This window comes from Phyllostomus discolor, chromosome 2, assembly GCF_004126475.2.
Source record: "Phyllostomus discolor isolate MPI-MPIP mPhyDis1 chromosome 2, mPhyDis1.pri.v3, whole genome shotgun sequence".
Lineage (NCBI taxonomy): Eukaryota > Metazoa > Chordata > Mammalia > Chiroptera > Phyllostomidae > Phyllostomus > Phyllostomus discolor.
This window is the reverse complement of record NC_040904.2, coordinates 207,935,251-207,961,330: the sequence shown is the minus strand read 5'-3', so window position 1 is coordinate 207,961,330 and position 26,080 is coordinate 207,935,251. Positions and strand designations below refer to the sequence as shown.

General features: G+C 54.0%; 1 protein-coding gene and 1 non-coding gene across 2 annotated transcripts; one reads left to right on the top strand and one right to left on the bottom strand.

The window, feature by feature from the left end:
- Positions 1-5,651: 5,651 nt before the first annotated feature.
- LOC114514193 lies at positions 5,652-5,754 on the bottom strand. Its single transcript, XR_003685931.1, has one exon. It is a non-coding gene; the product is annotated as a U6 spliceosomal RNA (small nuclear RNA).
- Positions 5,755-16,241: 10,487 nt separating this feature from the next.
- On the top strand, positions 16,242-25,712 carry MB (myoglobin). Its single transcript, XM_028532761.2, has 3 exons — positions 16,242-16,422; positions 21,558-21,780; positions 25,004-25,712. Exons 1-3 carry the CDS (start codon positions 16,328-16,330, stop codon positions 25,148-25,150), a joined length of 465 nt encoding a protein of 154 aa, XP_028388562.1. The 5' UTR covers positions 16,242-16,327; the 3' UTR covers positions 25,151-25,712.
- Positions 25,713-26,080: the final 368 nt, after the last annotated feature.

Genomic DNA, 26,080 nt, shown 5'->3' with positions numbered 1-26,080 from the left:
CCTCCAAGGCCTGCAGCTCAGCCAGCAACAGAACGGGGGACCCTAGACCCTCGGGAAGCAGCACTAAGTGTGTTGCATCCTCGTACGCTGCTCACTTGGCAGTTTCCAAAGCGCTTCTCCATCCATTATCCACCTGGTCCCAGCCAGTGGACAAGGTTCCTTGTTCGACAGGTATTCACCAAGCACCTCCTGCTTCAAAGGTGCCTGGGAGACCACAGGAGCTCAGGCCCGGCAGTGCACGCTCCCAGTGGGGCGCTGAGGGGGCTGGGGCAGCTGTTATTGTCAGCGTGAACTTGGCCGTGTCCCAGGCAATGAGAATACAAGACAGACAGGGGCCCCGCTCTCCCGGGCCTCCCAGTCCATCAGCTTCACAGTCATTGTGTGACAGGGTCCAAATCCAGCCATTTCAACTCAGTTGTTTTTTTTTCAAGTGGTTTCTTTTTTTTTCAACCATTGTTCAAGTACAGTTTTCTCCCTTTTACTCCCAATCCAGCCCACCCACCCACCCCTCCCCACTTCCCTCCCATTACCACCCTCCCTCTAGCTTTTGTCCATGTGTCCTTTAAACTTGTTCCTGTAAACCCTTCCCATTCTCCCCTGAAATTTCCTCTTCTCTCCCCTCTGGTCACTGTCAGCCTGTCTTCTATTTCAGTGTCTTTGGTTATATTTTGCTTGTTTCTGTGTTTTGTTGTTTAGGCTCCTGTTAAAGGTGAGATCATATGGTCTTTGTCTTTCACTGCCTGGCTTGTTTCACTTAGCATAATGCTTTCCAGCTCCATCCAAGCTATTGCAAAGGGCAGGAGCTCCTTCTTTCTCTCTGCTGCATAGAATTCCATTGTGTAAATGTACCATAGTTTTTTGACCCATTCATTTACTGATGGGCATCTAGGTTGCTTCCAGCACCTAGCTATTGTAAATTGTGCTGCTATGAACATCGGGGTGCAAAGGTTCTTTTGTATTGGTGTTTTAGTGTTCTTAGGATAGAGTCCCAGCAATGGAATGCTGGGTCAAAAGGCAGATCCATTTTTAGTTTTCTGAGGAGGTTCCATACTGCTTTCCATAGTGGTTGTACCAGTCTGCAGTCCCACCAACAGGGCACTAGGGTCCCCTTTTCTCCACAACCTCTCCAACACTTGTTGTTTGTTGCTTTGTTTATGATGGTCATTCTGACTGGTGTGAAGTGGTATCTCATTGTGGTTTTAATTTGCATCTCTCTGATAGCTAGCAATATTGAACATCGTTTCATGTGTCATTGGATTTTCTGTATGTCCTCCTTGGAGAAGTGTCTGTTCAAGTCCTTTGCCCATTTTTTAATTGGGTTGCTTGTCTTCTTAGAGTGTAGTCATGTAAGCTCTTTATATATTTTGGAGATTAAACCCTTGTCTGAGGTATAATTGGCAAATATGTTTTCCCATACAGTTGGTTCTCTTTTTAGTTTGATACTGTTTTCTTTAGCTGTGCAAAGCTTTTTATTGTGATGAGGTCCCATTTGTTTATTCTTTCCTTTATATCCCTTGCTCTAGGGGACATGTCAGTAAAAAAGTTTCTGCGTGAAATGTCTGAGATTTTCCTACCTACATTCTCCTCTAGGACTTTAATAGTGTCACGGTTTATATTTAAGTCTTTTATCCACCTTGAATTTATTTTTGTATAAGGTGTAAGTTGGTGCTCGAGTTTCATTTTTTTGCACATAGCTCTCCAGTCCTCCCAACACCATTTGTTGAAGAGGCTATTTTTATTCTTTTATGTTGCTGCCCCCTTTGTCAAATATTAATTGACCGTAGAGACGTGGGTTTATTTCTGGGCTCTCTGTTCTGTTCCATTGGTCCGTGTGCCTGTTTTTATGCCAGTACCAGGCTGTTTTGATGACAGTGGCCTTGTAGTATAGTTTAGTGTCAGGTATTGTGATTCCTCCTACTTTACTCTTCTTTCTCAAAACTGCAGCAGCTTCAGGGTCGTTTATGATTCCATATAAATTTTTGAAGTGTTTGTTCTATGTCTGTGAAATAAGCCATTGGTACTTTAATAGGTATTGCATTGCTTTGTAAATTGTAAATTGTAAACTGCAATTTACAATTGCTTTGTAAATTGTAAATTGTAAATTGCTTTGAGTAGTATGGACATTTTGATTATATTAATTCTTCCAATCTATGAACATGGTATATGTTTCTATTTGTTTTTGTCTTCCTTGATTTCTTTCCTCAGTGTTATGTAGTTTTCTGAATATAGGTCTTTTACCTCTTCAGTTAGGTTTATTCCTATATATTTTATTTTTCTTTTTGCTATTTCAAATGGAATTTTTTTCTTGATTTCTGTTTCTGCTGTTTCATTGTTGGTGTACAGAAATGCCTTTGATTTCTGGATATTGACTTTGTATCTTGTTGTTTTGCCAAATTCATTTATTAGGTCAAGCAGATTTTTGGTGGAGTCTATAGGATTTTCTATGTACACTATCATGTCATCTGCAAACAGTGACAGTTTTGTTTCCTCCTTTCCAAGTTGGATACCTTTTATTTCTTTTTCTTGTCTGATCTCTGTGGCTAAAACTTCCACTACTATATTGAATAGAAGTGGTGAAAGTGAACAGCCTTGTCTTGTTCCTGATCTTAGTGGAAAAGATTTTAATTTTTGCCCATTGAGTATGATGTAGGTCTCTCATATATGGCCTTTATTATGTTGAGGAATGCTCCCCCTATTCCCACTTTGCTGAGTGTTTTTATCATAAATGGGTGCTGTACCTTATCAAATGCTTTTTCTGCATCTATTGATATGATCGAGTGGTTTTTGTCTTTGCTTTTGTTTATATGATGTATTACATTTACTGGTTTGCGAATATTGTACCATCCTTGCATCCCTGGAATGAATCCCACTTGGTCATGGTGTATGGTCATTTTAATGTATTGTTGGGTGCGGTTTGCCAGTATTTTGTTGAGCATTTTAGTGTCAATGTTCATCAGTGATATTGGCCTGAAGTTTTCTTTCTTTGTTGTGTCTTTATCTGGTTTTGGAATTAGGATGATGTTGGCCTCATAAAAAGAATTTGGGAGTCTCCCATCTTTTGGATTTTTTGGAATAGTCTGGGAAGGATAGGGGTTAGCTCTTCCTTAAATGCTTTGTAGAATTCTCCTGTGAAACCATCTGGTCCAGGGCTTTTGTATGTTGGGAGTTTTTTGATTACTGCTTCAATTTCTTTTGCTGTTATTGGTTTGTTCAGGCTTTCTGCTTCTTTTTCAATGAATTTTGGAAGATTATCTTTTTCTAGAAATTTGTCCATTTCACCTAGGTTATCAAATTTTTTGGCATACAGTTCTTCATAGTAATTTCTTACAATCCTTTTTATTTTTGTGGTATCTGTTGTAATCTCTCCTCTTTCATTTCTGATTGTGTTTATTTGGGTCTTCTCTCTTTTTTCCTTGATGAGTCTGCTTAAAGGCTTGTTGATTATGTTTATCTTTTCAAAGAATCAGCTCTTGGATTCATTGATCCTTAGAATTGTGCTTTTAGTATCTATGTCATTTAATTCTGCTCTGATCTTGGTTATTTCCTTCCTTCTGCTTGCTCTGGGCTGTCTTTGTTGTTGTCCCTCGAGTTCTTGCAGACGTAGGGTTAGGTTGTTTGTTTGAAATGTTTCTAACTTTTTTAGGTGGGCCTGTATCACTATGAACTTCCCTCTCAGGACTGCCTTGGCTGTGTCCCATAAGTTTTGGGTTGTTGTGACTTTGTTTTCATTTGTTTCCAGAAACCTTTTGATTTCTTCCCTAATTTCATTCTTGACCCATTCATTGTTTAATAGCATGCTATCTAATCTCCATGATTTTGAATGTTTTGGGTTTTTTTTCCCTGGGGTTGGTTCCTAGCTTCAGTCCCTTGTGATCCGAGAAAATGCTTGGTATGACCTCAATTTTCTTGAAATTGTTGAGGCTTGTTTTGTGTCCTATGATGTGGTCTATCTTTGAAACTGTTTTGTGTACATTTGAAAAGAATGTGTATAAGCTTCTTTGGGATGGAAGGCTCTGTATATATCAGTAAAGTCCATTTCATCTAGGGTATTGTTCAATGCCACAATATCTTTGTTGATATTTTGTTGGGAAGGTCTGTCCATTTTTGATAGTAGGGTGTTAAAATCCCCCACTATAATTGTGTTGCTGTCAATATCTTTCTTGAAGTCCTCTAAAATTTTCTTTATGTATTTGGGTGCTCCTATGTTGGGTGCATATATATTTACAATATTTATGTCTTCTTGGTGGATTCTTCCCTTGAGTATTATGAAGTGACCTTCTGGGTTTCTCTTTAGGGACCTTTTTTGGAAGTCTAGTTTGTCTGATATGAGTATTGCTACCCCAGCTTTTTTTTTTTTCCTGTCCATTTGCTTGGAATATTTGTTTCCAGCCCTTCACTTTCAGCCTGTGCAGGTCTTTTATCCTGTGGTGGGTCTCTTGTAGGTAGCATATGTGTGGGTCATGTTTTCTTATCCATTCAGCTATTCTATGTCTTTCGATTGGAGCATTTACTCCATTTGCGTTTAAGGTTAGTATTGATAGGTACTTATTCATTGCCTTTTATGTAGGTGTGTTCCTCTCTCTCTCTCTCTCTCTCTCTCTCTCTCTCTCTCTTTTCCTTCCTTTCCTTAAAGCAGTCCCTTTAGAATCTCTTGCAGAGCTGGTTCGGTGGAGGTGTGTTCTTTTAGACTTCTTTTGTCTGGGAAGCTTCTTATTTGGCCTTCTATCTTGATTGAGAGCCTTGCTGGATAAAGTAGCCTTGGTTGCAGACCTCTGGTTCTCATTACTTGGAATATTTCTTACCATTCTCTTCTGGCTTGGAGTGTTTCCATTGAGAAGTCAGCTGTTAGCCTTATTGGGGCTCCCTTGTATGTTACTTCCTGTTTTTCCCTTGCTGCCTTTAATATTCTTTCTCTTGAATTTTGCCATTTTAATTATGATGTGTCTTGAGGTGTGCCTCTTTGGGTTCCTCTTGATTGGGACTCTCTGTGTTTCCTGGATTTGTGTGACTTTTTCTCTCATCAAATTAGGGAAGTTTTCCATCATTACTTTTTCAAATAGGTTTTCTATCCCTTGCTCTTCTTCTTCTCCTTCTGGTATCCCTATTATATGGATATTATTGCATTTCATATTGTCTTGCATTTCTCTTAATCCCTCTTCATTCTTTCTGAGCCTGTTTTCCTTTTCTTGCTCTTTCTGAGTGTTCTTTTCTACTTTGTCCTCCAATTCGCTAATCCGGTCTTTTGCTTCATCAATCCTGCTTTTCATCCTTTCTACTGTGTTCTTCAGTTCAGAAATTGCATTCTTCATTTCCTCTTGGCCCTTGTTGATAGTTTCTATTTCCTTTTTCATGTTGATATAGTTTTCAGTGAGATCGTTGTAACTTCCCTGTAGTTTCTGATAGGTCATTGTGAGTTCATTGAGCTTCCTGATAATCATTATTTTGGACTCAATATCTGATAGTTGAGTTGCCTCTATTTCATTTAGCATTTTTTTCTGAGGCTTCCTCCTTTCCCTTCATTTGGGGATTGTTTCTTTGTCTTCTCGTTGTTTGTGGCACTCTTCTTGTTAGCCTCTGTTTCTTAATTTGATCTGTTCTGGTTCCCTGTGATTACGGTGTGAACTTCTGTGGTAGAATACCTGTGAGATTCAAAAAATATGGAACACTTCACGAATTTGCGTGTCATCCTTGCACAGGGGCCATGCGAATCTTCTCTGTATCATTCCACTTTTAGTATGTGCTGCCCAAGCGAGCACTTAAGTGGTTTCTTTTTAAACAGGTGGTTTCTTTCTCAGCTATAACGAAACCTAGAGCCCACACACGCATGGAGGGCTCAATCAGAGCCAGGCGAGGTGTCAGGTACGCTGCCTCATTTCAACCTCCCCACATACCACACCTTACTTGGCAGGTGCTGTTACAACTGCCCCGCGACGGAGGAGGAAACCGAGAAAGGAGAGGTTCGGGGGCCTGCCTGAGGTCACAGCGCTGACCGCGAAGCCGGAGCTCAAACCCACCGTACTGCCCCCTGTGAATAAGCATCCCCACGGCTCTATGTGGGGGTGGGGGATGCTCAGAGGAGCCAGTTCCCAGGATCCCAGTCTTTCCTGATCAGTGCTCGGTACGTCAGGTGCCCCTTCCTGCCCCTGATACCCCCGAGCTGACACCTCCACAAGGCGGGGCCTGGGTACACATGTGGGAGGAGAGAGGACGTGGGGGTGGGGCCCTGGACTGAGCCCACTGAGAAACAACACGTAACTTTGAAATGTGCACCGAGTATTCAGTTTGCAACGACAATGGTGACTATTGCCTCAGAGGTGAATGAAGCGAGTCTGTGACCTGGTCTTGCTGGTGACGAAGGCCCCCTCCCCCCAATGAAGGAGGATCTGGCAAGGTGGAGAGGAGACCCCTCCAGGCCCAGGTGGCCTGGGAGAGGCTGACGGGGGAGTTGGGCCACACTGCCCTCACCCCATTCCAGCTGCCAAAGTCAGAACCTAGAGGGCTGCTCCCACAGCCGGGAGCAGAAATCCTGGGACAGCCAGGCTCCCATTCTGAGATCCCCCCCACCCCACCCCTCCACCCCCGGCTCCAAAGGAGGATGTCTGGGAGTCTCCAGAGAAGCAAACACTGGTGGCCGCATGAGCTGACCCAACTGTTTTCCTTTGGCTTCTCAATGCTGGGCTGTGGAGACTAATTTTAACTGACCCTGCGGATCCATCCCAGATGGCCAGGAAACCCCTCCCTCAACCCCACCCCGGCCACAGCCACAGCCACAGCCACAGCCAGTCCTCAGGGCTTCCTGGAGAGCTGCCAAAATTCTTAAGTTCAGAGCCATTCCTGATCCGTGTTTCAACCTCATCCATGACCAGTGTGGGTCACACATACCTCTGACACAGCCAAACTGCTCTTCACGGGTTTTTGTGAATATTCCATGTACATTCTTGTGGCCCTAACTCTCTGACTGTCTTCCAAGTCCCAGTTCCAACAGCCTGTTTTTGACAATGCCTTTCTGATCATCACAGACCCAGGCCCACGGGAGTGATCTCCTGTCCCCGCCCCCAGATGAACTCACCTGGGGAATGACAACCTGAAGAGATACAACCAATGCTGAGTGTGCACTAGGTGCTCTGTGGGATCTAAAGACATCATACGTGTGAACGTTTTATTCCCAGGTCCTCTTTCTCAACTGTCCAGGAGATTATAAAACGTTTCATTCACACTCATTTCCCTCTCCTCTTGCCTCAGTGTGCCTGCTGGGTACGCAGAGACCCAAGGTCTTTGAAGTCCTTGGGGACAGAGCTGGGTCCCTGAATCACTGAGCGGAGCAGGGCCCTGCCTCCGGCCTGCATTGAACTGTGAGGTACAGGGGAACCAAACCTGCGAAGCCACTGGTAAGGACTAGTGAGCCGCCCGAGATTTGGGGGATTGTCTGTCACAGCAGCTAGTGCTTTACCTCGTATACAAACACATGTGTTTGCACTTCAGCCCTCACCCATGCCTGGAACGCAGGAAGGAATCCTTAGCATTTACCCTCACCTTCTGCTTGGCTCCCTCCCCCCGACCTCCAAATGCCAGCAGCACTGTCACTGTGCTCCTGAGGGTGTCTCGGGGTTCCCCAGGTCCTCGGGGGTTTCCTTCTCCATCTCCTCTTCCCCTCCCCAGTTCTCAGGGTGGGGCACTCTCCAGGGTCTTTCTCTTCTTCTTGATGTCCCCTCCCAGGTGACCTCTGCTGCTCCCTCTACACTAACCCAGCCCCTGGCCCTGTGCGGACGGGGTAAATGGAGGCTTCTCCCAACCGCCAGATAAAACCCAGGTGTTCTGTGCCTCAACTCTGCATGTGGGCCAGTGCTCTCTCGGGAGAATCGGGTCAGCACGCTCCTCTCCGAGGAATAACTCCCAGTCCCACTAATGCAAAGACTGGGAGCCTCTCCTGTGGACCAGATGGGTTTTGAGGATGAAATTCCTCTGCGCCACAGCGACGGGAGGAGGATGAGAGGAAGCCCAGCTGCAACCTGGCTGCAGGTCCCTGCTTCCCCTTGTGTCTCTGCTCCCGCTGGCCCCTCCCAGGGAGCGAGGAGTTGCTGGCCTCCTCCCTGGAGGGGCTTTTGGCAGGCAAGACCTGGGGAGGGAGGACGGGGCAGTGGTGCAGGGACAGGGAAGGACATGCACCTGCAGATGCTGAAAGAGAAGATGCAAGGAGAGGGGAGGGGGCGGGGGGGCCAGGTGGACGCTGCCCTCCCTGCTCCCCCTAGGAGTGGGGCTTCGCTCTGCCCTGCGCACCAGAGGTACCCACACCCTGCGCCATCTAGGCACCCACGCAGCTACCTTGGAGAAAGCAGGGGTGTGGCCTTCCGTGGGACAGCGGGGGCGTGGCCCTTCTGTTGGTGGCAGGGGCCCTGTGAGCACTAGGGCTGGGCTGAGGAGGGTGTCAAAGCTGGAGAAATGTCACCACTCCCCTGGCCACCTTGCCAGAAGACAGTGCAAACCTCCAGGACACATGCAAGTCTTTGCGTCTGCCAGGCAGAGGTCCTGCACACACTCCAGATGCTTCTGTCCCAAGGGAGACGAGTCCCCTCTCGCCTTCGTACATGGCGCCACCATCCTCAGCCAGCGCGCACTCCCCTCTCCCCAGCCCCCTTGCAGAGCCCCTTCCTTCTCCTCTTCACCCTCTGCCCTGACCCCACCCCAGATGTAGGCGCCACAGCAGCTCTTAGAGGTCTCCCTTCCCCCAACAGAACAAAACACCTGGGCAGAGGTTGCCTCTGAGAGGCGGTGAGGGCGGGGGTTGAGCCAGAAGGGGCACATGGGAACTTCCTGGGTTGATAATGTTCTGTATCCTGATAGGAGGTTTGGCTTACGCAGGTGCATGAATTGGCCAAGTACGCGCATTGCATCAGATGGAAACTTGACACCTCAATAAAAAATGCACGCTGAGGTATTTAGGGGGAACTGGTCAGTCAGAGTCCACAATGTCCTGTGAAATGCCACATCGAAACGGAAACATCGATGGTTGCATGGAGGATGGGTAGGAATGTGATAATGCTATCAAAATGTCCGCGGTAGAGTTTAAGGGGTGCGGGTATGTGGCGTTCGTTACGTAACTCCCAGCATTGCCGCGTGCACGAAAATGTGTATAATAAACCATCGGGCGGGGATCTCTCCCGCCTCCAGACGTGTCCCCTCCATTACGCAGTCCCCTCTGCACCTAGGGTGGTGGATCTAGGACAGCCAACCAGACCGCGGCGTCCCTGCTTGAAACCCCTCCGCGGGTCCTGGGACCTCACCTCCCGAGGTTCCCGCCGCTCTCCGTGGTCGCCCACAGCCCGCTTCTCTGGCCGCGTCTCCCACCGCTCCCTCCGCCACTCCGTCCACCACGGAAGCGCCGGACTACAGGTGCTTTAGCTGCGTGGATCGTGCTTTTCTCAACTCCAGTGGCTGAAATTTCTGCTTTACACACAATCTGCTGTCTTCCCCCCTCCTTCTAAGTAATGGGGCTTCCCTCTCTTTTCAGTTTTAATTCATTTTTTTGAATTTATTTTTTATTAAGGTCACATTGGTTAATAACATTATATAAGTTTTAGGTCTGTAGCATTTTAATCCGATATCTGTATACACTACAGCGTACTCACCACCAAAAGTCTCGTTTCCATCCGTCACCATATAACTGACACCCTTTACCCATTTCACCCTCCTCCCACCCTCTTCCACTCTTGTAACCACCATCTGCTGTCTGGATCTAAGAGTCTGTTTTTGTTCTGTTTTGTTTAGAACTCCCAGTTTTTCTCTGGAGATACAGCCGTGTGGCAATAAACACTGCATTTCCCGGCCGCCCTTGGAAAGAGGTGTGGCCATGAGATGTGCCCTGAGAGGAAGTATTGCTTACCACTGCCCGAAGTGTCCCTAAAGACAGAGGGCACGACCTTCTTCACTCTTCTTGCCTTCCTGCTGGTTGGAAGAATGGCACGATGGCTGGAGCTCAAGCAGCTGTCTTGGGCCAAGAGTTGAAGGCCATGTGTGTAATATGCCAGAGCACTAAAGTCGGTTGAGGCTGGGTCCCTGACTTTGTGGGTACCGGACCAGCTCTGGACCACTACCTCTGGACCTCTATATGGAAGAGAAATAAATATTCTCCTGTGGAAGTCATGTTGTTTGGATTTTTCTATCACCCACAACTAAACTAGTCCTAACACACCAACTTCCACATTCTTAAACGTTTTGGTCCTTGTGTTTGGAATATCCTTTCCTCCCTTTGTTCCTGACAAACCCTTATTGATCTCTCAAGTTCCTGTTCAGGCAGTGCCTGCTGGGTGACATGTTCCTTGGTGGAACTAATCGCTGCTTCCTTTATGACTCCTTTGCACCTTGTACTGCAGTGAGCAGCTGCAGAGCACTCACTGTGCCAGGCACCACGCTGGGTCCTGCACACGCACCCCCTCTTCTAATCCTCACCGCCACATTTGAGATAGACGGGTAATCATTTTCCAGGCTGCCCTTTTCCAGAGAGAAAGACCCAAGCCCTGGAAAGTTGCGGTACTTTCCCTGCATCACAAAAGTAGCACGTGGGGAGCCAGGCATCTAATCCAGTGTCTGGTTCCAGAGCCTTTAACCCCGTCACAAAGCGCTGCCAGCATCTGCGTACACACCCCTCCCTCCATCGCTCCTAAAGCACAGGGACTGCGTGGCACTCACCTTGGTGACCCAGGCCCCAGCACAGCTCCTAGAACGGGTTCTGGTCCAGGAGGACCTTCCCAGGAGGTCTCACCTCCCATAGCACCCCTGTCCCCACGTGTCCCCTGCACCCTTCCGGCTATTGCACACACCGTTTGTAACCTCTGCTTAGAAGGCCCTGCGAACGCTCCCCCGTACTCTTAGATCCGGCCGATTGCCCCCCTGCAACAGGTCCTCTCCCCATAGACCTCGGTTGCCGGCTCACCCTCCCACAGTCCTCAAATCTCCGGCTCAAATCTCGGGCGTGTCCCCAATCGCTTTGGCGGGGGGGTGCGGTTCCCACTCGACTTTGAGTCCTTTGAGAGCAAGGACCATGGCTTGTTCACTTTTTTATAATTTGCAAAAACGTCTCTGGACGACACCATGACTCTACAGACGAAAACGATCCCCTACCTGGCTGTCTGGGAGGGTGTGGGCCAGCGAGCGAGGGAGGGAGGAAGGGGCGGAGCCAGAGGTAGAAACGTTTCTCTTTGCCTCCACTAGATGGCAGCACGGCCTCCCGTTTGTCAGCCTTCCAATTGTCTTTGCCTTTACCCCCAGGAAGCCAAGGCCCTGGGCCACTCAGTTCAGAATAAGCATTCGGAGAGCTTGCTGACTCTGCCCTTTGCTGGCTGCGATCATAAAAATGAGAGGGAGAGGAGGAAGGATCCCTAAGTTAGACCAGTTTCTAGTAGTGAAGCACAAACTCTGCCTGGGTTCGAATTTCAGGCGTGGCATTTCCTAGCTGTGGGACATCCGGCAAGTTACTTACCCTCTCTGTGACTCATTCTCCTCCTGTGTTCCATGGGGCTTCTAAAAATGTCTATCGAAAGGGGCTGCTAGGAAGGGCAGTGCCCCTGGGGCGCAGTGAATGCCGTGGGTGTCTGTGGCCTTTGCATTTCTGCTTCTAAGGAAGCTCACAGGGTGGCACTGGGGAGCTGCACCCCAAAGCAGAGAAAGGCCAGAAGATTGCACCTGTGTTGGAGCCCAGAGCGGGAAGCGGGCACACCTGCTGGGAAGGGGGGGGGGCAGGGGCAGATTCCCGGAAGGGGAGCTGGAATGGGCCAGGAAGGGAGGGAGAGGGGACATGGGGGCGCTGTGGAGGTGGGGCTGGGCCCCATCCAGGTGACAGGTGCAAGGTGGAGCTGGAGGAGCCATTCCAAGGCTGGGAGGAAAAGGGGGGGGGGGGGAGGCAGTGTCCCCAGGCTACACCTGTTGACCAAAATATTATTGGGATCCTGTGTCCCCACCAGCCCCCCTCCAATAAGCCCCTCGGGGCCTCCAAGGAGAGGAGGAGTCTTGCTGGGGAACTGTATTTTTAGTTCCCTGTGCCTCTCCCGGCTGCTATAAGACACCTCTCCCCACCCCCAGCCCTGCTGCCCGGCTGGAGGCTCAGGAGGACAGCTGGGGAGAAGGGGAGACCTGGTCAGTATGGTGCCTGCCAGGGGCTGGGAGGAGTGGGTGGTGGGCCCCAGTGGGGTCTGGGGCGAGCCAGGGGTCCCGCCGCCCCACGGAGGGCCTCGGGCGGGTGCTGCAGGCTCCAGGCCCAGCCCTGCTCCGAGTCTGGCCTGGCACGGGTCCAGGAGGGCAGACCCTGTCAGGAAGGAGCAAGCTGAGCTGGGCTGCCTCCAAAGGGGTGGCTCCCGGGGAGGAGGAGGAGGAAAGGAAGTGCTCAAGGTTGAGGGGACCTCTGGCTTTGAAGAGCCAGTGTTCTCATTCTTTCCATCATTGGTTCCCCTTAGTAGTATCTTAAAGCATAATCGTCTCCACTGTGGGGAGCTGATGGAGGCCCGAGGGCCAGCCATTCCCAGGCCGTGTGGGCTGGACTGTGTCCCTGGAAAGAGAGGGGCCTGGTGCACAGCCCCCCAGGGACTCAGGCCTGTGTGGCAGGTGTGGAAGCCCCTTGCTGGGAAGTTCTGTGTGTGCGTGTTTGTGGCGAGAGGCGCCAGACACTGAAGAGCGCAGAACCGGTCTTCGCCCACCAGGCAGGCCCCTGGCGACGTGAGCCAGGGGCGGGCGTTCAGCCGGAGTCCCGGGGGTGTTGAGTCTGGACGAGGGAAGGCTTAGGTGAAGCTGCAGCTTCCCTCGTGAGAGGGGCCCGGCCGGTCCTCCACATCCCCAGGGGCCAGCAGAGCTGGGACCAGGGAGTGAGCAGGACAAGAAGGCATATTTCGGTTCAGCCTAAAGCAGACTCCAAAGCTGCGGGTAGTGAGCTCACGGCTCCTGGGAGCATTCCAGCCGCTGCTCGATGACGATGTACAGGAAGACGCTGCCCTTAGTGGGAACTTGGGCGAGATGCCGTGGAAGGCCCCCGTAAGCTCCAGAACACCGTGGCTCTATAAATCCAGACTTCTCAAGCTCCACCTTCCTGTGGTTCTGGAATCTAGAACCCAAGTATCCAGAGTGGTGAACGGTGAAGACTGTGGCACTCTCGACTTCTAACTCGGGGTCTCGAGACTCCCGAATCTGCAGGCCTGAGGATGATCCTGCCAGTCTCAGAGTTTCACATTCGGAGGAGTCTGTGCCGTGAGACAGAATAAGAGAAGGGGGGTCTGAGCTGGTGGGATCCATTTGCCCCACTGGGTGTCAGACTAACCCACCTGTGTGTGTACGTGTGTGACATGAGCGTGCAAGGCTGCGGAAGGCCGTGCACGCAAAGGCAGCTCGGCTTTCCCACTTCATCCGCCTCCAGCTTCCCTGCTCTGGCCACTTGAAGGCTGTCAGAGGGATAATTATAGCCCCCAAACAGAGCTGGCGACTCCAGGTAGCCATGGCAACCGTGGGGCAACGCCTGTTCTGTTGTAGAGATGTGTAAGTGCAAACAGATGTCGGTGCCTGCCTGTTAGCTTAAATGGGAAAACTCAGAGGGTTCATCCACTTCAAAGCCACAGGTTTCCACGCGTGTGCCCGTTAATGCGGGTGCCTGCCAAGGGCTGACAGCTTCATATTAAACACTTTAGCATCGCTAATGAGTTGATGAGATTTTAAATGCCCAGGCTGTCCCCAGACAGCTCAGGGGCTGGAGACAGGAGGAAAGCTGTCTATTCAAGTTCGGTTTTCAGCTCTGCCTCTTACCAACCTCCAAATCTTGCCCCCTGACAGCCAGGTGGGGTACTAATCAACCCTGCCCTGTCCTTCCCTGCCACCCAGCTGGGCTCATGCTCCGGCCAGTGACCAGAAGCAAGGGCTGAAGCTGCGGAGGGTCCGAGCAGACCCCCTCAGAGCCGCCTTTCCTTTTGATCCTGGGCCTGGCACAGAGCGGGCCCTGAGTTCCAGGCTTTTGAATGAATGAATGAATGAATGAACAAACAAACAACTGAATGAGTGATAGTTCCCCGGAAAATCCCTATGGCATTTTTAGCTCCTCATTTTGCTACTGCAACTTCCATTGCTGAACCTGGAGAGCTCCTGCAGGCCGCCCGGCTCGGCGTCCCGGGAGAAGATTCATGCGTGACCTCTGAGCACACCGTCAGGGTCGGGCACCTGACTCTTCTGGTCGCAGGAACCAGCTGACTCAATAAACAAAATGGCTCATTGAAAGGATACACCGGAGTGAGGAGGAGTCATGCAACACGGTAATCCTCCAGTGGTAACTGGGCCCGGCGTGGAGGTAACAGGCCAGCGCGGAGGGCGTTCCAGACCCAAGGTTGCAGGGAGCGGCTCCAGGTGCAGGGTTCTTAACTCAGTGCTGGGCACGAAACTGCCTCTCTTTGACGCTGCATGTCCTACTGCCCAGTCAACTCTTTCCTGGTGTCCCTGTTCACATTTTGAAAAGGGGACCTGATGAACGCAGCTAACAGACCTTGGCTGTGGGGCAGAGCCCTGACTTGGTGGCCCCGGGCCAGGTGCCAGCTCTGGTCCAATCAGCTGAGTCAGGCAGGAAGTTGCAGGAAGAACATGACCGCTATGCCTGCCCCTTGGCAGGGGCTGGGGCAGGACAGTCACTTTTAGAAAGTGCTATACACGTGGGGTAGTCATAACGGACATGTCTGGCACTGGTCCGGGACAGTCGGCATATGCCTGCTCATTCTTCCTGAACCTCGTTGTCTGCAGCTGTGGAATGGGGTGATGCTCGCTACCTCACAGGGCCACGGTGGAGATTCGGGGCACCCCTGCCCACAGGTGCACTTTGCAAACGGTGAAAGCCTGTGTCCATGGACACAAGGGCTTGTGCACGCCCTGATTGTAGCACTAGACAAACTGCACCGTGATTTCATGCCTCTTCCTTGTCTCCCCGAGGACACTGGGCGTTTCTTGAACACAGAGGTGTGCTTTCTTTGATTTTGTTGTCCTCTGCACGTGGAACCGTTTCTGACACACAGTTGTTACCCTGTAACCGCTGAGTGGGTGGGCAGATAGAGGGCGGATAAATGAACGGATGGGTCGGTGGACAGGTGAGGGATGAAGGATGGATGAGTGGATGGGTGAGTAGGTGGAAGGACGGATCACAGAAGGACGGATGATGGATGATGATGGATGGACTGAATACTCCCAGGAGCCAGTCGTCTTCGCTGGCCTTCCTTGCAAGGCCACCCATCTTTTTATTCAATGAACACTTTTTCGATCCAAGAGTGGTACGAGACGCCGTGTGAGGTCCAAGACATACACAGATGAATAAAACAGAGCCCTCGCTCACTTGAACATCAAAGTAAGGTGCTCAGGGGCTCTGTTCCCGGGTTCAAATTCCAGCTCCACTGACGAGCTGTGTGACCGTGGCAAGTTTTGCTAACTTCCCCTCAGGGAAACGGGGATGATGTCAATATCCATCAGGACGAGTCACCGGAAGTAAAGTGCGTGGAGTAGGGTCTGGGTACCCAGCACAGTCTCCGAGTACTAACGGAGGAGCCCGAATGGAAACGAAAAAATCCGATGCAGGGGGGTGAGCAATACGAAAGGACCACAGACAGATAACACGGAGTGCCTAGAGGGAGTACGTCAAGCAAAACTTTTCAGAGGGAAAAATTTGAGCAAGGCCAGGAAGCCAGTTTTCTGGGTGGAGTGAGAAAAAGCCAGACTCCAAGAGGTCCTGGATTTGCCTGGGTTTGCCAGTCTTGAGCGTAGTAAAACCCTCCAGGCCACTTCCCACCACTTCTGGCTGGGTGAGGGGCGCTCTGGCAAAGCGGGAAGAATTTGGACAGGGAGGCCGGTATGGGCCAGGACTGCCCCAGGACTGGCCCGGGCCCCTGCTGCCCGAGCTTAGAGACAGGATGGCTCCTCTCGGGGTCGCTGACGACAGAGAGAGTTGGGTTTCAGGCTGCTGGCGTCGGCCTTGGTGGTGCCCTTTCTGTTGGCTGCCGAGAGTCCAGACAGCGGCCCGGCCTCCTCCCTGCTCCGTCCGCACGCACAACCACCCCCGCCCCCAAGTGGCCTGAGTTGTCCTGCCGCCCCACAATGGCACCTGCCCCAAAATAGCTTCCATGTAAGGGCTAGAGAAAGAAAAAGATTAGGCCCCTCCGAGAAGGCGGGGGTGGGGGGGGCAGTAAGCAAGCTGTCAAGTGATCTGTGTCCAGATCGGGGAAGGTATAAAAGCCCTTCGGGGCCAGGCGGCCTCAGACCCCAGCTGTCAGGGCCGGGACACTCAGTCAGCCTGCACCTGCTCTTTCTGTCTTCTTCAGACGACGCCATGGGGCTCAGCGACGGGGAGTGGCAGGCCGTGCTGAATATCTGGGGGAAGGTGGAGACTGACATCCCGGGCCACGGGCAAGCGGTCCTCATCAGGTAAAAGGAAGCGGTTCCATTGCCCTGTCACCTGCCTCCCAAAGACCAAGGGCGTTTGACGGCAAAACGGAACAGTGGTCCTGGGGTTGACCAGTTGGCTCTCTTATTGGGCTCGTGAAAATGCCCATTTGGTTCTCCTTTGTTCTTGTTAATTGCCAGGGATTAGAATCAGAAAAGGAAAGGGGGTGCTTCTCACACCCGTGAGATGTTCAATGGGCAAACCTGAATGCCTAGAGGCCCCCCAAGGGGAACTGTAGACAGTCAGAGTTAACGAGGGCCCTGAGAGATCTCATCCAGCCGCCTCACTTATTGGATGAGGACGGCAGGGACCTGAGAGGGGACAGATGTCCCCAGAGTCACAAGTCCATTAAAGTGTATAAAGTGTCACAGCCAAGGTCCGGCCTTCCAGATGAGACTGTAGCTCTAGACCCGGCTTTGCACTGAGCAGCTGTGTGAGCCGCGGGAAGGTCCTCGACCTCTCTGAGCCTCGATCTCTCCCCCTGCGCAGGCGGGGAGATGCTAGCATCTGCTAATGACAGAGTACAAGGGAGAGTGAAATGAGATGGTGCAGGTCAGGGGCCTGGCTCAGCTCCTGGCACGTAGAGCTCTGAAGAAGTTAGGAACTGTTGTGGACGAGGCCCAGCCCGGGGACCTTTAAAGTGTTATAATTAGAAGACAATGACGAGGAGCATGTCTGCTTCCGAGAGCTCAGGACGCTGTGGTCTCCAAACCCACCTTGTCTTCTACAGCGAGGGGTTCCAGAATAAACCACAGGGGGGAGGGAGCCCAGTTTTGTAACAGAGGGTGGCTGGTGGCCTGTGCACAGAATCTCATCTTCCTGTGGCCCTCCGCTCCAAACCGTGATCCATTCTCCTTGTCATCTGGCCCCTTGTCCCCTGCTCCGAGACAGCCCAGGTCAAACACCCAATGTGGTGTAAATCAACATTCCTGCACAGGGGGGAACGGGCCATGGGGTTGCCATGAGCAGACGGATTGCCCTCTGCGCTTTAATTTACAGGTGAACGTCTCCTTCTTTCTGAGCCAGGGCAGGGTCCCCTCTCTACTCAGGGGCCCTTGCAGTCCGGCCCAGGCTTCCCCATCTCCAGCTCCCATGCCGGGGAGAACGGTCAGCCCTGGAAGCTCTGCTACCGGGAGCTGGCGCCCTTGGCAGCTCGCACCAGGAGCGCCAGCGGAAGGACAGGCGAGGGAGTTCTCTGCCGACACAACTCAGGGTTATTTCTCACGTCCTTCTCCTCCTGTCTCTGTCGTCTGGCTGCTGGGGCTGCGGCAGGTCCCGTCTGCAGGTTCCCCCTGGACAAAAGGCTCCCCCTGCCAAGTTGACACCAACCCTTCAGCCACCAGTTTGCTGTGTGACCTTGGACAAGTCACCAGTCCTTCCTGGGTCCTATTTCCCTTTTGGTTGAGCAAAGGGGATTCCGCTGTGGCCCCTGAGATCCTTCCTGCCCGCATGCCCTGGCCTTCTCCATGTCCGTGGTCCCCCTGCTCCTGGAGGGGAGGCAGGGTAGTCAGGTGGGAGGCTAGGCTGCAGAGCAGGAGTCCCCTCAAGGTGACCTGGGGGCTGCCAGCCCCAAGGCAGTGACTGGACGCCTTGAAGGAGACTTGAGAGAGTGCATTCCCCCGTCCCAGGGTGGCTCAGAGAGTCCTACCATGGGCCAGGTGCCAGGGACAAGATGTCACGTCTAAGGCTGGTGGCCCCTTAAGGCTCCAGAGGGCCTGATGCCCTATCACATCTTGGGCTGCAGGACGTGCAGAGACCATGACAGCTGGCCCTGCCTCCCAGTGTTTGGGGTGGGGGAGGGGGAGGGGAGAGAAGGCTTACCCCTAGGCCTGCCAGCGTCCCCGTGTGACCCAGCCTCTTGGTTCTGCCCCAGACAACGAACCTGGAAGGGTCACTTCTCCTGTGCCTCTGATCATAAAGGAGGGTGCCGCGGTCCAGCCGAGTCTGTTAGTAAGGGGCTGAGGGCTGGTCGTAAAGTTCTAGAACGCAGAAGCTGGAAGGGCGTTGGAAGACTCTGGTTCCGGGAGTGGGGGTTCAGGATGAGGGGGGCTGCTGAGGGGGCACCGGGCCCTGCCTCCCCTTCTCTGGCCCACACTTCCACTGCTTTGTTCCTCTTTGCGCTGGAGCAGAGGATTTTGAGGTCATGAAAGATTTGAGAGCCACGGCCGGTGGCCCCAGTTCTCCTGGCAGGGAGCAAACGCGGCCCGAGAGCCCGAGAGAGCCAATGGCGGCCACGGGCGGAACCGCAAATTCCTGACCCTGACACTCATACTGCTGCCGTGCCAGAGGCGGTGCTGGGGACGCTGCAGGTGGTGGTGGTGGTGATGATGAGGAGGAGGATGGTGACAAGGGTGGAGGAGGTGGTGGGGGTAGAAATGAGGAGGAGGAGGGACAGCAAATATTCAACCGGTACGCACTGGTTGCCGGGCCCTGTGTTAAGTATTTCACACATATTGACCCACGTAAGCCTCACAACAACTTTCTGAGGTATATATTGTTTTTAACAGAGAGGCTGAGTAACTTGTCCGAAGTCACACAGCCGGAACTGCAGTCCGGGCAGCGTGGCTGCAGCACGTCTGCCCCCGCCCCACTCTGCTGTCCTGGCCCCCCAGTCTGGGTTCGTTAGTAAGGAGTTCCCATCCCCATTCTGGCCCTTTGGCCCTGGAGCAGAGTGGGAGTTCTGCAGCCCCGAGAGAGACCTCCATCTTCTGGCGGGGTTGGGGGGGTCCGACCGGGGTCAGTTCAGCGGGCAGCTGGGAGCGGCCCTCCCTCCTCTCTGACTTGCCTGCGGGCCTGTGATGGACAAGGCAGGCCACGGACGGATGTGAAGAGGAAAACACCAGGCCAGGGGACGTTTCTGAAACACTCGAGAAGGTGGCCCCGCCCATTTCCACAGGGCGACGGGCTGTGTCAGCTCACTTTGGGGGTGCTGCTGTCAGGCAAGTCTGGGCACGGCCTGCTGTGTCTGCCCCGGGCGGGCCCGCAGCAGCAGGACTTGAGGCCGAGGGAGGGAGGCAGCTGCGAGGTGCCCGAACGTTCTGGTGGGCCCTGGTCAGATGCTCGCTCCTGAGCTGTTCCAAGTAAGCCCGGGCTCCCTCTGTGGCCGACTGGGGCTTAGAGTAGAGGGCGAGGTGGGCTTCAGGCCTTAGAGTTTGCCGGCTGAGAAATCAGCGAGACCAACCGTGGCTGACAGGTGGGTCGACCAAGACTCAGAGAGGCTGAGCGGCTTCTTTCAAGTCCCATAATGCATTGGGGCCAGAACTCAGCCTCCAGAACTCTCAGTCCCATGTTCCTTCTCCGGGACTTTGAGGGGGCTCCCGGAATGTCTGAGATCTCTGGCCCCTTTGGGCCCCAGGTCCTCGGCCCCGTTCTGCCCCCGACAGTCTCCTTCCACTGCCCCGGCGTCAGGCTTCCACCTGTGGGTGCCCAGCCTCGCTTCTGTCAGGCGGGAGTTCCAGGATCACTGTCGCCAGATAATAATAGCCAGGAGCTATGTAGGGACCCTTGGGTGAAGGTGCCAGAGATGAGCTGTCAGTGACACACAAGGCTTGGCCTGGGCCCCGGGGCGAGGTGGTGACATTGGCCACAGCTGTGGACAGCCCTGAGCTTTCTGGGAAAGACAGCAGGGAGGGGCGGGGGGAAGGGGAGGTCAGGGGTGTGCTGCGGGCAGAATAGCTCCTGGAGGTGGGGAGGCGTACTCCCTGCCCGTGCTATGTGGTGCATGCTGTGCGTGCACGTCCGCATGTGCGTGCACGCGGGTACAGGTGTGTGCTGGAAGATACCGGTGCACACTGGAGTGTGTCCACAGTCAGGTTCAAGGGTGTCGCAGAGCCAGGAAGCTACAAGAGGAACCTATCAAGGAACTGAAGCCATCAGACAGGAGGGGAGAAAGCCTGGACAGACGGGGCTGCCCCTGCAAACATCCAGGGTGCAGCCCAGGGAGAGAGAGAGTAGTGGACACGCCTGCTGTTGGGTTTGGGTCTGGGCTCTGCCACCGACTGGCCATGCAACCCTGGGCTAGTTGCCCACCACTGTGGCCTTCCGTTGGCCCATGAGTGAAACAGGGGAAATTCACCCCCACCCAGAGCCAGCGATGACCCCTGTAACCGACACCAGCAGGGGAGACTGAGGCCCCTGGCTGGAGGTGCCGGCCCGGGATCACGGCAGAACCCCTGTGGGGCCAGCTCCCAGGGCTCCAGCAGGAGCGAGGGCCTGGCCTTTGGCTGGCGGCTCCCACCGTCTGCACTGTGAGGGGCATGGGAGGTGCAGGGAGTCAGGCTTGGCCTCCAAATAACATGGAGTTTTCTGAGCCTGAGAGCTGCTCTGGCGTGGAACGGCTCTCACAGCAGGTAGGGAGCCTCCCGTAGCTGGGAGTATCCAAGCAGCCCACAGGGATCCTTGGCAGGACACCACAGAGTGGGTCCCCGGCACAGACTGCATTTTCACTCACTCAGACCCGATTCCCGTCTGGCTCCTCCGCACACCAGCCCTGTCATACTGAACTAGGACCTCACGCCTCCGAGTGGCTGTTCCCTCGCTGTGACACGGGGACAAGACGGCCCCGAGGGAAATGCAGAGCCTAGCATGGGACCAGGCACGGGGCAGGTGCTCGACAAGCCCAGGGTCCTCCGGCCCCCACCTCTGCTCCTCCCTTGGTGCTGCTCGGACATCTACTCTCCAAACGACTTAGAGAAAACCTGGGTGAGGCCAGGGGGCGACACTGTGACACCTTCCCCTCCTGCCTCTCACGCAAACGGTGAGGAAGACGGCGATGATAAAAACAGCAAGAGACCTGAAACCTACCCGGTCTTACAAACCAATGTCACCCCAATAAATTTAATTTAAAACACAGTAATTAAAAAATAGCAAGCATTTATGCCACACTTACTGTGTGGCACTCAGCGGTATGACCTCACTCCTCACAGCACTTCCATAGGCAGGGACCAGGGACCCCATCCCCCGCTCGAGACAGCAGAGGCTCAGAGAGGTGAAGAGAACGGCCCGAGGTCACACAGCTCGGGGGAGTGAGGGAGTCCGGATTCGAACTCAAGTCTGGCCAGCTCCAGACCCCACCGCGCGCTCCCACGCTTGACCACAGCCCTCCTTGTGCCCACAGTCTCTTTAAGGGTCATCCCGAGACCCTGGAGAAGTTTGACAAGTTCAAGAACCTGAAGTCGGAGGACGAGATGAAGGCCTCCGAGGACCTGAAGAAGCATGGCGCCACCGTGCTCACTGCCCTGGGCGGCATCCTCAAGAAGAAGGGGCAGCACGAGGCCGAGCTGAAGCCCCTGGCCCACTCGCACGCCACCAAGCACAAGATCCCTGTCAAGTACCTGGAGGTGGGAGCAGGGCCGGGGGCCGGCGGGAGGGAGGAAGGGGAGGCCTCAAAGGGAGGGGGTTGAGGTTCAAGTCCCAGCTCAGTGACTAAATTCCTGGGTGACCTATGTCACTGCTCTTTGTGTTCCGGTGAAGGGGGCTTTGTCCCCTCCTGAAGTCACTGAGATGACACATGGATTTCTCTCCCAAGTCGGTGTGTTATTACCAAGGAGGGAGGGGAGAGTGGGTACTGGGTGCACAACCTGCATTCTCCCCACAGGTAGGTACTATTATCATACCCACTGGACAGATGAGGAAACTGAGGCACACAGAGGTGGAGTAGCTTGTGCAGGGTCACAGAGGTAGCAAATGGCAGAGAGCTGGGATTCACATGAGGTCTATATTCCTGCAGAACCCCAGCCCCTGTGTCACTGGGGGTCTGAGACAGACGGGACTCATGTGGCCGGAGTGTAGCTGCTGGGGCTCAGGTGTGGGGGTGGGAGGCAGCGGCAGGCAGGCTGGGGCAGCGAAGAGATAAGGGTAATGGTGGTAGAATGTGCCCAGCTCACTGCATGGAATTCTCCCAATTACCCCAAGAGGGTAGGAATTGCATTCAGTGTCTTCTTTTCCTCTGACACAAAAGAAGATCAGAGGTAGGGAGTCCAGGCCTGGAATGGGAGCCCTAGAGATACGGATTCCTTCTGTTCTGCTTTCCAAAGTCAACTCACAGTCCAAGACAGCTGCTAGAGTTCCAGCCATCTAGCCCATACTCCAAAGAGGGGGCAGGAGGAAGAGAGGAAGGCTCTCTTTTAAGGAGTTTAAGGAGCCAAATCTCATCCCACACTTTTGTATACACCGCATTGTTCGGTGGTTATAAGACCACATCTATCTGCATGGGAAGCTGGGAAATGTAGTCTATTGCCGTTCCAAGTACAATCACCTTCTGTTACCAGGGAAGAAGGAAAAAATGGCCGCTAGGCAGGCAATCAGCAGTCTCTGCCCCAGGCAGGTACCTTTTTTATCCCCACGTTACAGATTTGGAACCTGAGGGCTCGGCGAACTTAAGCAGCTTGCCTGAGGCCGCGCAACTCATAAGCCAGGAGGTCCAGTTTGGCCTGTGGTGCTCTGGAGCCCAAGCTCCTAATCCCCGTGACACAAGGTCCCCCATCAGGAGCACCACCACCCTCTTCAGCCTCTCCTCTGAGAGCCCCTGCCGGCCCCCGCCACCCAGTCACACACAGTCCTGCCTGCCCAACCCACCCAGCACCACGGGCGTGAGCGGCAGTCCTGCTGCTGAGGTCTGCACTGTCTGCAGCCCCTGCCCTCCCCATCATCTCTGGGCAAATCCCTGTCCACCACCCAAGGCTCCGCCCAGAGGCCACCCCCTCTACAGGAGGCAGGCAGCTGCTCCCAGCCCGCCGGCCCTGCCCCCAGCAGAGGCACTCGGTCCTCACCCCACCACGTTGTCTGTCCGGCTGTGCCGTGATTTATTTCTTCACCCAGCTGCCTTCTGGCTGGGTCCAGGCTCCTCAAGGGCAGCGCCCAGCTCTCTCCCACTGCTGAACCCCGGGGTGTGGGGTGGGCTCACAGTGCGACTGGGGTGACCGCCCTCCTCTCTGGGAATGGGAAACCGAGGCTGAGACAGACGATGACGTAGGCAGGGCAGCACCACCAGCGAGTGGACGAGGGCCCGGCCGAGGGAAACACGTCATGTACTGCAGACCGTTAGGACAGAGCCCCGCTACCAGACATGCCCCCTCACTGAGGTGCTCCTCCATGCTCTTCACACAAAATTGCTCCTTCCCACCTGGGAGTGAGGGGGCCACCGAGGGTGCCGGGGGCTAAGGGCAACTGTCTTTTCTCATTTGTCCAGCTCCCCCATCCCACAGTTTTCTAGACACCAGTGGCTCTGCCACAGACTCTGGAAAGTCTGACTTGGGGTGCTTGATGGGGTCATCGAAGCCCCCCATTTTACAGGTGAAGTCACACCCCAGGGGGTGGGCCAGGGCAGAGCTTAGCCTGGGACTTGGGTCCCCCAAGTTCTCCAAGGCAGGGTTTGCTCCACGGCATCTGTACCCCCACTTCATTTTGTCCCATCTGTGACATTCAAGGTGAACTTGACATATGAACCCAAATCAAGGGCCGGAGGTAGGTGTTTGTGGCTTTTGAGCCGAGTGGTCTTTACTGAGAGTTGTGCCCCTTGGGGTCTCCTTCAGCCCACAGTCCCCCTCCCCCTGCTTCAGTCACTTGCAGCCCCGGGGCCCTGAGAAAATGGGAAAACCCGACCGCATTGCGGCCCAGTCTCTGACCTGGCTCCGTAGTCGGCTGCCTACAACCCCCGGGTGCAAGCTCCGGCTCTGCCGTCCCCTTGCCACGTGACCTCCGCTGGGCCTCTCTCCTCTGCAAATGACCCCACTGGGCCCGCTGGCCAGCGCTGCGGCTGGCATCGAATCTTGATGAACCGCTGAAAAAGCGCAGGAGCATTTTCCGTCCAGAGCCAGAGAGCCACCAGCCTAAAGCAGCCCCGCGCCGCAGGTTTCCCACCTGCACTTCCGGGTGCGACGTGCGGACGTAAAGACGCGGCAGTGGTGAGGGCGACGGGCCACGTTCCCGTCCCGGGGTCCGCGCCGCCCGGTCCCTCTCCCCGTCCTCTCGCTCCTTCCCTCCCACCCATGTTTTTGAGCTCCAAGGCTGTGCTTGGAGCAGAGCACAGAAAACGTGATGCCCTGCACCCCGCACCGCCGCAGACTGTTTAGAGCGACGGCCTCACTAAGCCATCAATGCAAAAATCACATACACCCAAGGGGAAGAAATACACGTTTCTGTCTAGGCTTCCCGACTGCACATGCTGGGTAAAATCATGGGGGCAAGCATTGCCCTTCCTTCCTGAACCCCTGGCGGAGGCACCCCAGCTCCCACCTGGCTGCGGCAGGGCCCCTGTCCTGAGCGCCAGCGGAGGAGGCCAGTGGGTGAGCTGGCCCGCCTGGCTGCCGGACCTTGGGCACGCAGCTTAACCTTTCCTCATCTGTACCGAGTTGGGCCTCAGTTTCCCCACCTGTCCCTGTCTCTCGGCCACGGGGATTAGAGGAGTTAAACTATGAAGACCACCCAGCAGTGCCTGGTGTACAGTGAGTGCTTGATAAACAGCTCTGGAAGAAAGAGGAGGTGGCACTCGGTGGCCAATGCCCGCCAGGCCGCCGGCAGGTGCTGGCCCAGTGACCTGCCCCTTCTCGCCCCTCCCTGCAGTTCATCTCCGAGGCCATCATCCAGGTTCTGCAGAGCAAACACCCCGGGGACTTCGGCGCCGATGTCCAGGGAGCCATGAAGAAGGCCTTGGAACTTTTCCGGAACGACATCGCTGCCAAGTACAAGGAGCTGGGGTTCCAGGGCTAAGCCCCCCAAAGCTCCCACCCCCGCCCACCTGGGCGCAGGTGCAGAGGAGGGCGGGGACTGAAGCTCACATAGCTGTGTAGAGTTTGCTTCTGAGTGCTTTGTGTGTGAGAGGTGGCGGGAGAGGGGAGGGGCTGGGGAGCAGGATGGTCAAGGTGGCTTCACAGGCCTGGGGTGGGGCTCCCTGTAGAGGGTCGTCACCTTGGGAACAGGGAGGAGCATGGCCCTCAGCTCACTGTGGCCTGCGGAATGTGGGTCATACTTAAATCTCCTCTCACCTAAATCCCCACCCAATTCCTCCCAACCTCCAAATGGACCCACACCTGCACCCTCACCTCTAACCCCACATCCAAGCTATAAGCTAAGTCCCAGCACCGTAATTCTCTGGCCCACCTCCCTGCCCCTTGAGGATGGCAGAACGTGCGTTTGTGATGAGAAGGAGGTCTGAGGCACGGGGAGCCACCACACCCAGCCCAAAGGAGACGTGGGGTGTCTGGAGCAGAAGTGTGCCTTCTCAGCTGATGGAGTGACTCACTTGGTTTTAATAAAAGACTCTGTAACCTCACAGCCTCTGCCCAGAGCTTTTCATCCCCTAGAGCAAGTGAAGGGGACGTCAAGGGAGACATGGCAGGAAGGCAGGCAATGGACTCCAGGACGCCAAGGGCCTTGTAGGGAGGAGGGGGGAGAGGAGGAAGCAGGGAGGAGGTGTGGAGGGCAGGAGGGGAGACAGGTCGGGGAACCGCCTTCCTTAGGCCACTGCTTGGTGGCAGAGACGATGCTGGGCACTGGGAATGGGGGACAGAGCCTCGTCTGGTGGGGAAAGTGGGCAGGCCAACAGACCTTTGTCACATGGAGTGATCAGCACCAGGAGCAGGGCACAGAACCAGGCGAAGATGGTCGGGTGGTCGCAAACACCTAAGTAACATGCCAAGG